At 38.5% G+C, this 16807-nt stretch overlaps 3 protein-coding genes across 3 annotated transcripts in view; 1 reads left to right on the forward strand and 2 right to left on the reverse strand.

Moving 5' to 3' along the window:
* Positions 1–16807, reverse strand: part of jade2 (jade family PHD finger 2) — a 263541-nt gene that overhangs the window by 202872 nt on the left and 43862 nt on the right. The window contains exon 2 of the mRNA XM_037688258.1: positions 9016–9079. Coding sequence (XP_037544186.1) covers positions 9016–9079 — 64 coding nt within the window. The remainder of the gene's footprint in view (positions 1–9015; positions 9080–16807) is intronic.
* On the forward strand, positions 44–1212 carry LOC119420457. The gene is made up of 2 exons (XM_037687853.1): positions 44–181; positions 269–1212. Exons 1-2 carry the CDS (start codon positions 107–109, stop codon positions 1022–1024), a joined length of 831 nt encoding a protein of 276 aa, XP_037543781.1. The 5' UTR covers positions 44–106; the 3' UTR covers positions 1025–1212.
* Positions 1204–4081, reverse strand: LOC119420444 (the record flags this gene model as incomplete). The annotated part of the gene is given in 5 exon segments (XM_037687839.1): positions 1204–2069; positions 2282–2336; positions 2637–2716; positions 2801–2995; positions 3862–4081. Coding segments are annotated over 5 exon segments (1295 nt in total), but the record flags the coding sequence as incomplete, so codon positions are not given.

Raw genomic sequence — 16807 nt, forward strand, 5'->3', positions numbered from 1 at the left:
TATATATATATATATATATATATTTTTTTTTTTTATGTGTTTTAGGTTCCCCTCATATGAGCATCTGAAGGCGTTTTGGAACTTGATCGAGGCAGCAACAGCCAAAATGGTCAGGGTCACCAGAGCAAAGAAAACCGACGTCATGAGTACAACAACTGAAACCCCTTTTACCAGACCAACTGTAAGTTACACACACACACACACACACACACACACACACAATGAGAATGCTGGTTTTGAACTAACATTTAAATAATTTTCTGTCCAGAAACTGCTGCCAATAGATGAGCTTTTTCTTTTCCTCTCCTACCTGTCTACTGGATGTACCCAGAGGGAACTGGGCCATCGATTTAACATCCACAGAGCAACAGTCAGCCGCATTATTGTGACATGGGCCAACTTCCTGTACTGCTTATTGGGCTCAATTTGTGTGTGGATGTCTCCTGCAGCTGTGAGTTCCAGTCTTCCACAGGATTTTGATGGCCGCTACAGTGACACACAAGTTATCCTGGACTGTACAGAACTACGGTGTCAAACACCTTCATCCCTGCTCCTCCAGAGTGAAGTCTTCTCCACCTACAAATCCCACTGTACCTTTAAGGCCATGGTGGGCATGTCTCCTCACGGAGCCCTGACATTTGTGTCAGCACTGTTTGAGGGTTCCATGAGTGACAAGGAAGTGTTCCGTCAATCAGGGATTACATCACTCTTGACACTGGACATGGCCATCATGGTGGACAAGGGATTCTTGGTGGATGATCTCGTACCTGGGACTGTTCATCGTCCTGCCTTCCTCTCCAAGAGGGCCCAAATGTCAGAGGTCGACGTTTTGAAGACCCAGTCCATTGCCCGTTTGAGGGTGCATGTTGAGAGGTTAATAAGAAGAGTTAAAGAAAATAAACTCTTTGATTCCACTATCCCTCTCTCCATTGCAGGAAGCATAAACCAAATTTTTACAGTTGCCTGTCTCCTGTCAAATTACCAAAATGGACCTTTGGTCAGGAAATGGAGATATGAAGTTTGACAGAAAAGCTGATGGCACAGTCTTGAAGAAACAGAAAATGCTGTCATTTACTTACATTGACATTGTCTTACATTTGTAAATAGATATTCATGATGGAAATATTTTGAAACAAATTTGTACATTTGATTTGATCAAACTCCTAATTTAGACATTTCTGCAGGTAAACATAGAAAAAATATCTGTCTACTTTGTGTTTGATTGAATCCATCACATTAGTGTCTGCATAAATTCTTTGAATAAGAATATCTTCCTCAGCTGAGACAACAAAATCACACCAGTTCATCCCAGTTATTAGCATCTGCCCCTGAACCTGCCAATAGTAAACATGAGTTTTTTTTAGTTCCAATTTGCCTGACTTCATTTGGAGATATGGACAGTCAACATAACTTTTCACATTTGGACACTTAATCTCAATCAGCCCGAACTGACATGGCTCAGAAGGATCAAAGATCAATCCGTCTGGAGATGCCCCTAGCCAAGGAGCATCAGGGTGAATCACAAATCCACAGGGATAGTGGTTGACTCTTTTAATTTGACAATATTCCCAGATAGCATCTGCCTCTAATTCAAGCCCTCTCTTCATAGCTGCAGTCTGATAGGTCCCTTGCAGCAGACGATTTGCCAGATCTTCCTCAGATTTATCTTGAACCTGGCAGATCTCCCTGAAGCGGGAGGCAGTCAACCTATGCCTCCTTAGCTGATGCCATTCAGGACATGTACTCTGTGCTCTGGTAGCACATTCAAATTTATTCACCATGTCCCAGGTGACCTCCATACTTTTAAGGTGTAGCTGTTGTGGTTCAGAACAAACAAACATGCTTTTTGATGGCTGTAGGTGGTAGTTCTTAAGAGGCAGAGATGGGCGGGGTGGTGCAGCATGGAAGGACATGTCTCTCTTTGCTGTTGCTGGCTGTTGGTAGGACAGAGGACTTCCAGCCTGAACTTTGCCAAGGGCAGAGTCAACAAGGGGAAATTCATGGCTGATTCCCATGCTGCAGATCATTGGTGCATCAGCTGCTGCAAAATCTTCATACACCTCGGAAACCTGGGAAAGTGAAAACAATTATTTCAATAAAATGTAAAATACATGTATATCAACTAATTTTAAGCCCTCAAAAATTCTACACTTTACAAAGAGACAGCACTTGAAAATAAAATTATTCAATACACCGGTAAGTCTACAACTCTTTGTTAGTACATTGTAGCCTACTGTTAATTTCATTTTTATTTATCAGTAATTTAAATACAACTACTTACTCTAAGGACAGAAAGGTCCGGCAAATCCCCACTAAGGCCTTTGTAGAGTGTGCTCCTGTGTATAAAAATAAGAAAAGAACATGAGTCAAAAATAGAATACCCACATGCATTTCGTTCAGATATGAAACATAAAATAATAGTGTTTTTCAAGCCTGGTCCTCAAGGCACACTGTCCTGCATGTTTGAGATTTGTCCCTGCTTAAACACAGCTCATTTCAGTTGGTAACTGATTAACAACTGTATCAGCTGTGTTAATGCAGGGAAATCTATAAAGCATGCAGAGCAGTGTGCCTTGAGGACCAGGGTTGAGAAACACTGTTGTAATACATCAGAATTTTTATTGATTTTTTTTTACCTTACACCCTCTGTTGTTGCTCCACTCTTCGGTTTAGCAGACAGCACAGTCATCTTGTCCACGGGGCCAGGTTTTATACCCTATTCAGTTATCCATGACACAGTTACAAGTTATACGGCAAGAAAATGTAATAAATTGAGTCTATTATTGAAGAGAAAACTTACTAAAGTTCTGGGCTTGTGCCACTGCTGTTCTCCTTCTGTACAGCTTAGTACAGGGGGGACCACTGACAGTTTCAGCTCAGAATAATGTGCTGACTGGAACAGCAAAGCCACACAGTGGTTGCATAATGCTGCACCAGCAACACACGTACAGCTGTGGTGAATCAGCTCCACAGGACACGAGTCTTTCAGGACCACCTGCATAAGAATGTCATAGTAAGAACTTATTATCTTAGCTTGGTCACTCATCAGCCATTCTTTCATGATGCAATCTTGCTTCCCAAATATTTTTTTATAACTAATGTCATAGAACCATAGTATCATGTTATGTGATTATATATTTAGTTTGGAGTATGTTCTATGAAGGTCAAGAGTAGTGTAATACAATTATCACAAGATTACATCTTAAATGAATGGATGAGATAAAGATAACTTGATTTCAAAACACTTTTAACCCAGAGGAGACCCGCTAGGTAAAAATACCTGGATAATGTTACAGAGACTGTGAGTGTATTCTTTAGATTTAAGTAAAACTAATATGCATGAATTACCAAATTAACACTGTGTTAAAAGTAACACATAACAACCATAAAAGAAGAACAATGCATGCAGCAAATAACCAAATGGGGACAAGCAAGGCCAAACTCACGTGTTAATATTCATCAAATAGCCAATTCCATTTTATTTTTATTTAAGAATTAATTACCACCTTAGCTAAATCCCCATTAACATTAGGAACGTCGGGTTACTGAACCAACAATCTTAAAACTGTCATCTGAACAATCCTATCTTCACCCTACACTTAAACTGTGAGGTTTTTCATTTTTCTTCATGGACCTGTGACACAGAGCCCTGACAACGACTTCACCTGTGTCCTGATTTTTGCTAGAAACTGAGAAGAGCAGAATGTTAGTAGAATGATCACAAAATATGAGCCTTTTGTTTAAGTGTGGAAAACCTGTTTCTATAACGTGAGTATACACAAAAATGGTCGTGTTGCTAATAGCCTAACGTTAGCTGCAAACAGTTAGCAACATCACAACGATCAAACTAACGTTACTTACCCTCGTAGTTGTGCAGGTAACTTGAGATATACAATTTAAATCCCTTGTTACGTTTGCTTGTCGGAGCAGGGGACCAGCCATCAACAATACGATGAACATCGCTGATATTTATCTTGGGCAGCTCTTGTAAACATCTAGAAAACGCCATTTTCACCGAGACCGGGGATTAGACCGGAAACTGGAATGCCGACATCCGGTCAAAGGGGAAGTGATTCAGGACGCATGTGCACAGAGCCTATTCGGCACACATTATTATCCTTCACCTCCGAAAGTCGTACGAAGTTTTGTGTGTCTGTTAGCAAAATTCCTCATGAACCAGTATAGACATTTTATTGAAATTCTCAGAAAATAATCATTGAATGTATAAATACAACTGATTAACTTTTGGATTCAACTTGAATTAGATGGCTGCCACAGAAAATTAAACTTAGAAAACAAAAAATGGCTATAGCCGTCGATTTATTTTACACATATTGAACAAAAATTTAGTGTGGAAGTAGCTGAGATGCAACACTCTCACAATCAGAGCTGCAAAATCGTGGAATATCTTTGTTCAACATTTTATCATTGACTACTTGGAGTCAACTCTGACTGTTAGTAAAATACCTCATGAGTTGGTTTTTAATTAAACTCTCAGGAAATAACCACTGAACAAATCCCTAGAACTGATTCACTGTTGGAGCCAGCCCTGTTGAAGCTGGCCACCATCAACTCAGCTCAGAAAACACAAAAACAACTACCATTGAGTCAGTTTTACAAATATTGTGTTAAGATTTGCTGTGGTAGTAGCAGGGAGTCATTCACTACATACAAACCAAAGTGCAACTCATTACACATGATCTTTGCTTAAAACCAACATTAAATGAAGCCATCTTTGACTGTTAGCAAAATATCATGTGAACCACTGAATGGATTTTAATGAAACTCTTAAAAGTAATCACTGGATGTGCAGCTACAACAGATTTTGTTTTGGAGTGAGTTAAACGCGAGATGGAAGGTCTAACTAATCAACACTAATAAATGTCCAAAATGACTGTAACTTGGTCATTTGTACAGATATTCATCTAAAACCTGATGTGGTAGTAGATTCTCCGATATCAAAGTCAGAAAAAACTGCATAAGGTAGCGCAAAACAGTATATTCAAAACTGTATCTAGTGGTAATGTCTGTCAATTTTCAACATATGATTTTAGATTAAAATTCTGGCATGAAAGTCAGCGGAGACTACGCATTGCTTCAAATGAATGCTAGGATTTTGCATTTTATTTTATTATTTTTTTAATCGCTGTTCTCTGCAAGATTTTGGATGTTAGGGCAGGCTCCACCACCAACTGCAAAACAGTACACAAACTCAAATGTATGTGAAAGTTGTACAACAGCCTAAATCTCTCTGACTAAAGGGCCCTCCCTGCGTTCTCCATCCGAAACGGCAAAATCAGCTCTCATTGATGTAGCTGCGTGACGAAAATTGGATTATTTTGTTCTCAAAGTAGCTTCGTCTGCACCTTCTCGACACGAGGCCTGGGCCACACTTTTTCCTCACAGGAGTCTGCACCAAGTATTGTGTGATTGATCAGAAGTTTGGACATTCGTCTGTACAACTCTTCAAGCACACTAAATTGGTCAAATGGATGGAGGTCAAACAGACATAGTTTATGGAGGAGTCCGTCTGTTGAAAAGTGTGACGCTCTCTTCGTGATAGATTTGTGGCCAAACAGTGGATGCAGGAGTGGAGATTCTAGTGGGAAGAAACCTGTGCAGAGGGTATCCTGATGCATGCTCAATAATCCAGGTAGAAAAATCCAAAAAAGTTCAATCTGGTCCTCTGGACACTCAAAAAAACAAAAAACAAAACAAAGCAAAAAAATCTAGAAACGTTTCGTCTCTCATCCAAGAGACTTCCTCAGTCTGAGGTGCTGTTTTCAGCTCAGTCTCTTAAATAGTACCTTCTCAGGGTGTGCAGAGGGGTTTCCCCAAGAGCTCTGCGCTGTGTGGACTTGTTTACTATGAAAGGTGTGAGCGAACACGAACGTCCCGCAGCCACGTGACTGTGGATCGACTGTTCGGCTTCGGATGGAGTATGCTGGGCCCATTGCAGTCACTGTTTATTTCCTTATCAAAGCCTAGTGCATGCAACAACATGTGATCTTCCACTAGTGTTGGCGAGCCATGTCATTTGCCTGTCTGTGTGGTTAAAAAAAAAAATTTCATGAAGCTATGCACTAATCTGCTGCACAACTTTATGCTCTCTGCTCTGCATCTGTGCAGGTCACATCTACACGCCTCGCATATGGCAGCAGCACAGCTCCGTCGCTGTGACCAGATAACCAAACGGGCCGCAGCGCAGTTGAAGGTTACTATCATGGCCGTGTGCTAATTAAAAGCTGTGCTCGGGGCTCCAGCAGCCTAAATTATCATGGGCATCCTTCAATTAGAAACCTGATAACTTTCAGTGGAACAGATGCAGCTGGAGTCCACGCAGCAGCAGTCAGTAGAAGATTGCAGATTAAAAAGACAGCTGGATTTCAGACCTGATACAACTACATTACCCACACTGGTTCCGTCATTAAATTAAAATCTCACTTTTTCACAAAAAAACTGGCATTTCCTTTTCTTACAGCATCATTTTTCTAACATCCCTTAAAAGTCTAAAAGGTAACATAATTTATCATTGTTGGTTATTTGAGATGAATGTGCACAAAAAGAGAATATCGCTATTCGTAACATTTTATTGATTTTCCATTAATGTGTAATAATAAAGTATTTTTGACGCATATTCCAGAGAAAAGTGGTCCTGTATGAAAAAGCATTTCTTCCAAGATGTGCCAGAAGGCAACAGATGATACTGGTATAGATCTAAATCTGTCTGGATTCCAATGTTAAAAGCACAAATTTTCTTTAAACTGCATTAAAAAAAATCTAATCTTCATTAAAGCAGCAGGTTTTAAAATCTAAAATTAGGTGCAGTTTAACAATGCATCAGGAAAAGTACCAATTTTCTGTCTGTTCTCTCCTGACATTTCCACAAAGAGAACATCAGAGGATAATTGCTGCGAAATGAAAGCAGTAAAATGTAAAAAAATTAACAAAGCCCAAATAAGAAAAGTAACAGAAGACTGGCATTAAAGTCACTAGACATCTTAAATGGCTTCTAAAGTGCTAAATCAATTTAAACCACAAATGTTTTGGACTTTGCTGGTGTAGTGAACTAGATGGCCTGATGATCTGACCCTCATCTGACCCTGATGACCTCAAATCTACCAGATGGACAGAGACTGTTATTTTCATTGATCTGAATAAGTCTGAGCCATCTGATGGCTTTCTTTCTTGAATTAATCAAGCAGAAAAGACAATCCTCTATAATCATTACTGTTTTACAAATGTTTGATAATCAAATTGTGTTAGTTTCACTCAATGCTTACAGGTTGAAAAGAACTACTCATTTTTATTTTACATAAACAGTAAGTAATGATTTTTATTCCTCATTCAAAGAAGAAATCACCTGAATATGCATTTCTTGATTTTCTGTCTGAAATGAGCCAAGGCGTAAGTGTGTGAAAGTTGAAGCTTCGGTCAACTAAATGTTTACTGAAGAAGAAATGTCATGTTTTACTATTTGAAAAGATTACCAAGTGTGAGACTCCACGAAGTCTGGTCGACTGGAATAATCTTTTCTGTATGTTGAAAACAATCCTTGACTTTTGATAATAACTTACGTCAAAAAACCACACCTCTTTCTGGTACATCCACGAATCAGAAAGCTCTAAATTGAACCGGAAGTCGACCCAAATAAAATGTGGCAACTTCCCAGTTCATGTTAGAATGGAAAAGATTCGTAGAATGAAAAAGTTCTCAAGGAGTTCAGAAGAGAACTAGAGTTATGGAGAGTTTTGGAGTTGGAGTCTGAGAAGATCTGAAAGAGTCTGAGTACTCCTCTGACAATGAAGAGTCAGAGTTGCCGAGAATCCAGAGACGTTTTGGGATTATAATTCTGTTTTGAGCTAACCACGCACGGCTCTCCAAGGATTTTAGCTGTTCTCAACGGAGACGCTGATATCAGTTGAAAAGGATTCTTACTGAGGTGATCGATCGTCAACAAGGTAACGGTTTCTTCTTCGACTAAAGTGTACCTGGGACAAGCTGAGATACCTGATGGGAGCGTGCAATTTCTGGTCAAACAGATTAAATTCCCTCACATATTCCTCTGTAAGATAAATCTCAATTTCCTCTTAAACTCACCTCTCTCTCATAAATCAGTACAGATATTTTTAGAAATATCTGAAGCAAAGTCCTCAAATCACCGCCGAGTGATTTGAAGTTCATTATTTGTGAAACTGTCTGTTATTATTTTCATATTTTGCCAAATTAATGTAAATGTTTGATGTTAAACTTTGATTCTGAAAATAAATGACTCCATTCATTTGATGGGTCAAAGATAATAACGTCTCTCGTTCGCATTCCTTTAAATTCAATGCACGGCATTACACAGTCAGAAAAATGAAGAACTCGTGAATATTGTATGCATATATATTTCATATATTTGTCATACAACAAGTGACACGTACCCACGTGACTCACTACACTGGCATGATCTGTGCCTAAAGATTGAGGGCAGAAGAAGCTTCAGCAAACAAAACAGAGTTGTGTCTCCAATAACTGAGAGTAGAAACACAGAGAAAGTGCTGCTCCACCTGTGTACCTGTTAGGGATGGGGCCGATCCGATCCGGCCTCCGATACCAGCATAATTTACGTATCGGATTTTTCCGATCCAACCTGCAGAGATTTCCGATCCATCGTGCATGTCTGTGTCTGTTGAAACATCTCGTGATTCCCTGCCAGCTGCTCTGCACGTTGGCTTCAAACTAGGGAATGGATTTCCTGAACGGAGGCGTGTCTCATGAAACCCAGAGTAATATAACTGTGTTTTATTTGTCATGTTCAGTGGGTGTTTTATATTTGTATTGATGCTGTAACTAAATCTGGAGAATAATCCACAGAAGAAGAACGGCAGAGAAACAGGAAGGTCTTCATGAAAATAAAACTCTTACAGAAACTGGTAGAAATCATGTCACTCACTGCACAACAGGAACACAGCAGCTCATCTTTTACTCTAACACACACACACATTCCTCTTCTCCGAGGCTCTAACTTACTGTCAGTGGTGTCAGAGTCGTTGCTGCTCGTGGAGTATTTCCTCCTCTTCTTTTCGCTCTGCATCTGTCATGGAGGGAGGCAGGGAGGGAGAGCGGGAGGAGTAAGAAGAGAAAGAGAAAATGACGAGTGAGAAGATGTTCAGCATGAGAGTGTTAATGAAATAACACGCTGATGATAGCAATCTGTCAGGGCCTCCAGCGGGCCTCCTGCCAGGATACACGGAGCTGATCACCGCTGAACATTAAGGCGTAGAGTTTACTGAGAACATGACAATAATGCAGATGTTCGTGTATAAGCCAAGTCCGTTCATCATTCAAATTTAAAATTTTTCTTACAATGACATTGTTTAAAACAGACGGCTAAAAATGTGGCCCTTCAAAGAGTCATCTACAACAGGTAAGATATTAAGTGTTCATAAACTTTACACAGAACCCCACTTGACAAGACCTGAACAGCTTCTAACACTTTCATGTAATTCAACTTGCGAAACCGTTTTAAATTAAACTAGACACTTTAAACTACTAAATCCAAACTAAATTACACGTGGAGATAGAAATCAATGAAAATCATAGTATTCCTCGAAAGGTATTGTCCACTTGAGTTTTAAATTCAAATCATCTTGTGTCCAGAAATGATGAGGTTGTAGCCATCTTGGTCAAGCTCGACTCTTCACTGTTCATAACCTTGGCTATTTTTCCAAAAGTTATTCGGCTTCAAATGTATTTTAAATAATTACTTGGAGAGTTTCATTCCAATCTGTACTATGGCTTAAAATATTTTGCCAAAAGACACACACACATACTTGAACACACTGGCAACAAGATTTTTGCCTTCTGTTGAAAAGCCGGTGCACAATAAATCATTCTACATCCATGAATTAGCAGGAATAAGATACTGTCATTCATATGCAGTCATCTCCACAGCCATTAGATCTCCACACAATTAAACACCTGAGAGAGTCTTTACTGCCATCTTTAAAACATCATATCATGAAGTATCAGTAGAAAGAAGAGTGGTCCTCCTTCCTGTCAAAATCTGATCGATCTACAGTTCGTCAGGAACTTCTCCAGCAGCTCTGGCTCAAAGCACCTGATGTCAAACCTATTTGAGATTCATTTGCCACTTAATTCAAATAACTGTACATCTGAATGAAGACTGAGGGCTGCAGAGGAAGCAGGTGGCACTGGAGGGAAGGAAAGTAATAAAAAAAAATGCAAAATAAACTCCCAAAGCATAAAAAAAAATTAAAAAAAAATAATCAAATTATAGTTAATATGTTTTAATTAAACATGAAGCCAAGTTTAGATTCACCAAGTGACGACTGTCATAAAAGAAGAAGCCAATACAGTAGTCCCTCGCTACTTAGCGGTTCGTTTATCGCAAACTCACTATCACGGTTTTTCAAAATAAAATTGGACATGACTCACAATTGGCTGATTGATGGATGAGCCACATGCTCAGCATGGAATTTTTATTTAAAATCAATTATTTTAAATTATTTAGCACCTGCTGCACCTTTGTGCTATCCATACTGCAGGATAAACTTCCTGCTGCGGCTGATCAGCTGTTTTCCGTGCAGAGCGTAGAAGTGGGCGTGGCCAAGAGCTCTTGCAGGTGGCTGAGAGCAGAGGAGGCAGGGAGCTGAAATCATGACATGCTGTGCTCTTTTAGAGCATTTAGAGTTTAGAAACATTGTTTAGAGCAGGGGTCTGCAACGTGCGGTTCAGGAGCCACATGCAGCTCTTCGGTCCCTCTTCGGCGACTCTTTTTCAAGCTTTGACCAAAACTGAATTTTATTGGTTATACAAACAACAAAAAAGGATTACGGTGGTTCAAACAGTTTTCCTGTCATTTCTTTTGCAAATATGGAACACTGGAGCGAGTACAAGGAGTAAAACTTTAACTTGTAGCTTTATTTCTTTAAATGAAGAACTGCCTGCATAGTTTATGGATAAAATCCGTAAAGTAAAAACTGATTCCAGACAGACACCAAAGACAAAATTGTAGACCTCCACAAGGCTGGAAAGGGCTACGGGGAAATTACCAAGCAGCTTGGTGAAAAAAGATCAACTGTTGGAGCAATTATTAGAAAATAGAAGAAGCTAAACATGACTGTCAGTCTCCCTCGGACTGGGGCTCCATGCAAGATCTCACCTCGTGGCCTAAGAAAGATGAGGAACCAGCCCAGAACTATACGGGAGGAGCTGGTCAATGACCTGAAGAGAGCTGGCACCACCGTTTCCAAGGTTACTGTGGATACACTAAGACGTCATAGTTTAAAATCATGCATGGCACGGAAGGTTCCCCTGCTTAAATCAGCACACATCCAGACCCGTCCTAAGTTTGCCCATGACCATTTGGATGATCCAGAGGAGTCATGGGAGAAAGTTCTGTGGTCAGATGAGACCAAAATAAAACTTTTTGGTTTTAATTCCACTCGTCGTGTTTGGAGGACGAAGAATGATGAGTACCATCCCAAAAACACCATCCCTACTGTGAAGCATGGGGGTGGAAGCATCATGCTTTGGGTTTTTTTTTCTGCACATGGGACAAGACGACTGCACTGTATTAAGGAGAAGATGACCGGGGCCATGTATTGTGAGATTTTGGGGAACAACCTCCTTCCCTCAGTTAGAGCATTGAAGATGGGTCGTGGCTGGGTCTTCCAACATGACAATGATCTGAAGCACACAGCCAGGAGAACCAAGGAGTGGCTCCTTAAGAAGTATATCAAGGTTCTGGAGAGGCTAGCCAGTCTCCAGACCTAAACCCTATAGAAATTCTTTGGAGGGAGCTCAAACTCTGTGTTTCTCAGAGACAGCCCTGAAACCTGGCTGATCTAGAGAAGATCTGTGTGGAGGAATGGGCCAAAATCTCTGCTACAGTGTGTGCAGACCTGGTGATAAACTACAGGAAATGTTTGACCTCTGTAAATGCAAACAAAGGCTACTGTACCAAATATTAACATTGATAGTCACAGGTGTTCAAATACTTATTTGCAGCAGTAACACACAAATAAGTTATTTTTAAAAATCATACAATGTGATTTCTTGCGATAAACAAGGGACTACTGTAAAACAAAAATTGAAAAATATAAACTGATGGGGGGAGTAAAAAGAGCCTAAAAGGGTGAGCCTCATGGGCAAAAATATAAATAATTATGTACATGAGGAAAAAAAGCAGGAGTGTAAATGATCAAAAAGAATTGGTAGTGAAATTACTTTTAAGCAAACTGCCAGAACCGGGCAGGAAACCTAAAAAGAGGAGCTCCAATCTTCCCTGTGGAGAGCAGAGAGTTTTGTGGCAGTAAAACAAGGTTATTCCCTCTTATACTGGGCTCTTCCTGAACCTCCGCCTGCCCTGCATACACTCAACTACTCTGACACTTGTGCTGACGGAAAAAAATATATATACACAGCTCTTTCTTACTGCCTTTGATTATTTTCAGTCCAGGCTGTGCCATACTTATCCCTCCACCTCTTCCTCACCTTTCCAAACCTCCCTCCACACTTTATACAAAGAAATTGTAAAAAACTAAAATAAAACACACACAGGAGGGACACGGAGAGTCTGCAGAGGAAGGTTAAGTACATTATTGACTTCCTCAACCTCTCGTTTTTCCTCTCAATCTTCTTCCCATCTGTCAAGTCCATCCTCGTCTTTCTGCTTTTGATGAGAGTGGTTAAGTGCATCGCTGACTTCCTCCGACTACGTCAGTCTGTCGGTCTTCAAGTCTTACACGCTTGGATCCAGCTCATGGTTTCCTCCCGCCTAATAAACTCACAGACTGCCTATTTAAACCACATTTTGGCAGCCTAACGTTTTGTTTATTTTTGTTTTATTTGTGCAAAGTAGTCGAGTTCTTTCTTAACTTTGGCCAAAGAAGCCCTAAAAGATGTGGCATGGAGAAGGTGTGAATGTCCGGTTTTTAAAACGACCCAAGCAAAATTTACAGTTCTGTGACTGACATAATATTCAGCCTCACCAACTGCGGGGAATAACACCTGTGCTGAAAATGAGGACACTTTCTTAAGGTGTTAAGTAAGAACTGTCACTTGTTCATTAGCCTGTTGGATTAAAAAATAATAATAAACTGAGGCATTAACTAATAAAAGTACCATTATTAACTAGAATTCCTTGAAAGAATGTATATCGGCTCAAGCCTTGCATGCAAAAGTTTTAAATAAAGCTCTCATGTGACCTGTTAATGCTCAAAATCTGTGTTGAGGACAAAGCTCAGCTACTACCACACCAAATTTTAGTTCAATATTTATAAATTTGCTCAGTTAGTGATTTTTGCATTTGCTAATGTCACTTAGTTGTTTAGCCAGGTCCTGATTTTCTTTCTGTTAGTAAAGTATGTGCTTTAAATTTCAGTCATTATATTAACTTGAATGTACAAACTAAAATTATGACAGAAATTAAGATTAAAAAAAAAAAAACTGTGTAGCTTTATTGCAGATATAAATAATAATTAAAAATAAAACATGATCTACAAAAAAAAGAGAACAAAATAATAGAAAACATAAAAGACAAAAAAAGCAAAAATATTAAGGCTAAAAAAATTAGGTAGTTATAAAATAAAATAAACATGACAATTAAAACAAATTAAGAGAAGCTGAAATTTAATTTAAAAATGGAATAATACAACTAATACTATAAATGAGGTTTCTGAATAAATGAAGTGTTCTTGGTTACTCTGCGGGTCAATAAGACATACATCTTAATGATGAAAGATATTGATTACAAAATATATTTAAAAGATGACAAATCAACATGGAGTACATCAAGGACAGTTATTAAATGAAGAAAGAAAACGAGATATAACAGCAATGCTTTAGAGAAAAGGACATAAATCTAAAATCAATAAGAGGACATGGGTGGAAAAAGTCCTGTTTGACAACCTGAGTCTTTTTGTTCAAAATGTCTGACTGGCTAAGGCACTGCTGGGGTTAAAACTGATTCCTGCGTCTGATTGTATATTATTTATTCATAATTTGATACTTTGATGAGCTCACTGGCATGATATGGCCCAGGACACATCAGCTGATAATACGTAGCATCAGGGGCTTTTAGAAAGTGCTTGTTGCTCGCCACATGACATTTATATATTCAATTTTTTTTTTTTTTACTTTGAGAAAACTATCATGTAAAAATAATTATTTTCCCCTACCATAACTCTAAAATAGGTGCATTTGGCACTAAAACAGCTGACCATCACCAAAAATGAAATATGCCAGATGTTGTAGTTTTTGGATCTGAGCATCTTAGGAACAAATGTAGCAGTCTTTCACTTCCTCTGGATGGCATTAGTTTAGCCTCCAGTTCTAAAGTTAAAAACCTTGGTGTTAATTTTGATCAGGACATGTCGTTTAACCCCCACATTAAAAACAAAAAAAGTTACCAGAACTGCTTTCCTCCAACTGCGTAATATCGGTAAAATTAGAAACATCTTGACCAAAAATTATGCAGAAAAACGGTTCACGCATTTGTCACGTCTAGACTGGATATTGCAATTGCTTATTATCTGGGTGTCCAAAAACTTCTGTAAAACGTCTTCAGTCAATACAAAATGTTGCTGCCAGCGTCTTAATGAGAGTTGGTAGGAGAGATCATCTCTCCAGTTTTAGCTTCTCTCCATCGGCTCCCTGTCAAATTCAGAATAGAATTCAAACTCTTACTTCTAACCTACAAAGCTCTCAACCACCTAGCTCCATCTTATATTACAGATCTTATTGTTCTATGCTTTCCTAACAGAGCACTTCACTCTCAGGCTGGAGGTTTACTCGCGGTTCCTAGAGTTTCCAAAAACAGAATGGGAGGCAGATCTTTCAGGTATAAGTCTCCTTCCTAACTTGTAGTACCAACGTCCAGTTTCTGTCTGTTAGGGTGACACCTTGTCTACTTTTAAGACTAGGCTTAAGACTTTCTTTTCTGATAAATCTTATAGTTAGTGTCGGCTTGGGTTGAGCTATCCCTTAGTCATGCTCCTATAGACTTAGACTGCTGGAAGACAAACTGACCATATTTCCTCACTCTGCTGCTGTCTTTACGTACTCTACCTGTTTGTATTTGTAATTATTTCTATCCTTAACACGTTTTTGTCTTTCCTCCAGTAGAAAGTACACCTAGACCTGTCATTCTGTTTGTCTGTTCATTCGTCCTGTTCCTCTCAAACCCCAGGCAGTCGAAGCAGATGGCCACTCGTCCTGAGCCTGGTTCTACTGGAGGTTTCTTCCTATTAATAAAAAAAAAGAAGAGTTTTTCCTTTCCACTGTTGCCTTTGTGCTTGCTCAGGATAGGAGACTGTGACAAAGTGAAGATTCAATGCAATCTGCTGGCTTTCTTAGATAGATAACTTTTACTAATTGGTTTTTATAATGTATGTGAAATTTTGTGTACAGTGCCCTGAGATCACTTCTGTTGTTACTTGGTGCTATGTAAATGAAATGAACGTGTCTAAATAAAAATTTTAAAAAAAGATTTAAAAAAATTATTTCAGGAGGACCTGAAAAAAAGAACTGAGCTTCAAAATGGGCTTTAAAATCTGACAAATTGAGATTGTTATTCTGTGGGGAAAAATTACGAGGGAACATTTTGCTCTAATCAAATCCTTCAAATAAAAAGGCCTTCCAAAAAAAAATATGAAAAAACTTAGCATGTTTAAGGTTTTAATCAGGACTTTGTTGAAGATTAAACTAGTCCCCAAGAAAAACACTTTGCCTCCGAGTCGTCAAACTGACTGGTACGTTTTTAAATCCAGATTAATCTAAATTAATTGCCTTTTGTAATCTAGTCTACCGGTAGTCTGGGTTATTTAAATCCATTGACATGTCGTCAGAATTTAGAGATGGGTGGAAAATTTGCAGAGAACTGCAGAAGACTGAGAATAAACCTGAGAAATGCAGTGAGAACACAGAACTGAGTGACAGTAATGCTGAAAAACTTGAGGCTGACTTAATAAAAACAGCTAAAAACGAAAAAGAACAAATGGTAAGTGCTAATAGAAGCAAAATGCTAGTCAGATGCTTAAAGTAGCTAAATACTAAATACAAAAGACTAACAAAGAAAAAAAACCTAGAAAAATAGAAAAAAGTGGTTAGAATTAAAAAATGCAAAAAAGGCATGCAGATAAAAGCTAAACATAAAAGTTACATGAACGTTAAAAGTATCAAAAGGCTAGTCAGAAGCAAATAGTAGCAAAATGCTGACCTGAAGCTAAACATAACAATAAGGCTAACAAAAAGTGTAAAGTATATAAAGGCTAGCTGAAAGCTAACAGTCGCAAGAGGCCAGCTAAAAGTAGTAAAGAGCCATCTAGAAGCTAACAGTAGCAAAATGCTAGTCTAAAGCTAAACATAGCAAAAGGCTCACTTTATTTTAAAAATATTAAAGGGCCAAACAGAAGCCAACAGTAGCAAGAGGCGAGCTAAAAGCCAAAAGTAGCATAAAAGTACAAAAATAAAACTTGTCTGCTGAAGCAGATTTTAAAGAACAATGTTTTTTAAATGAACCACAGACATCACAAAGCATGTCTATAGGGAAACTATTAGTAAACTAAATTAATCTAAAATGTCTAAAAGTTACACAAAAATACTAAATTTATAGCACTCATCTCATTAATGAGCTGAATATTTTCATGTAATGTCTAAATAGCACACAGTAAGCAGAAGTACTTAGAATATTTTTTCTCACACACACATATACAAATACAGTATACACACACACACACACACATATATATATATATATATTATATGTTATATATATATATATATAATGTTATATATA

The sequence above is a fragment of the Nematolebias whitei genome, chromosome 14, assembly GCF_014905685.2.
Source record: "Nematolebias whitei isolate Nwh7 chromosome 14, NemWhi1, whole genome shotgun sequence".
NCBI lineage: Eukaryota > Metazoa > Chordata > Actinopteri > Cyprinodontiformes > Rivulidae > Nematolebias > Nematolebias whitei.

What these genes read in the sequence shown, in the direction of transcription:
- LOC119420457 (XM_037687853.1), top strand. Translation starts at nt 107, where the DNA reads ATGGTCAGGGTCACCAGAGCAAAGAAAACCGACGTCATGAGTACAACA. An exon ending in CCCCTTTTACCAGACCAACT is followed by an intron (nt 182 to 268) that starts GTAAGTTACACA and finishes TTTTCTGTCCAG; the next exon opens with AAACTGCTGCCAATAGATGA.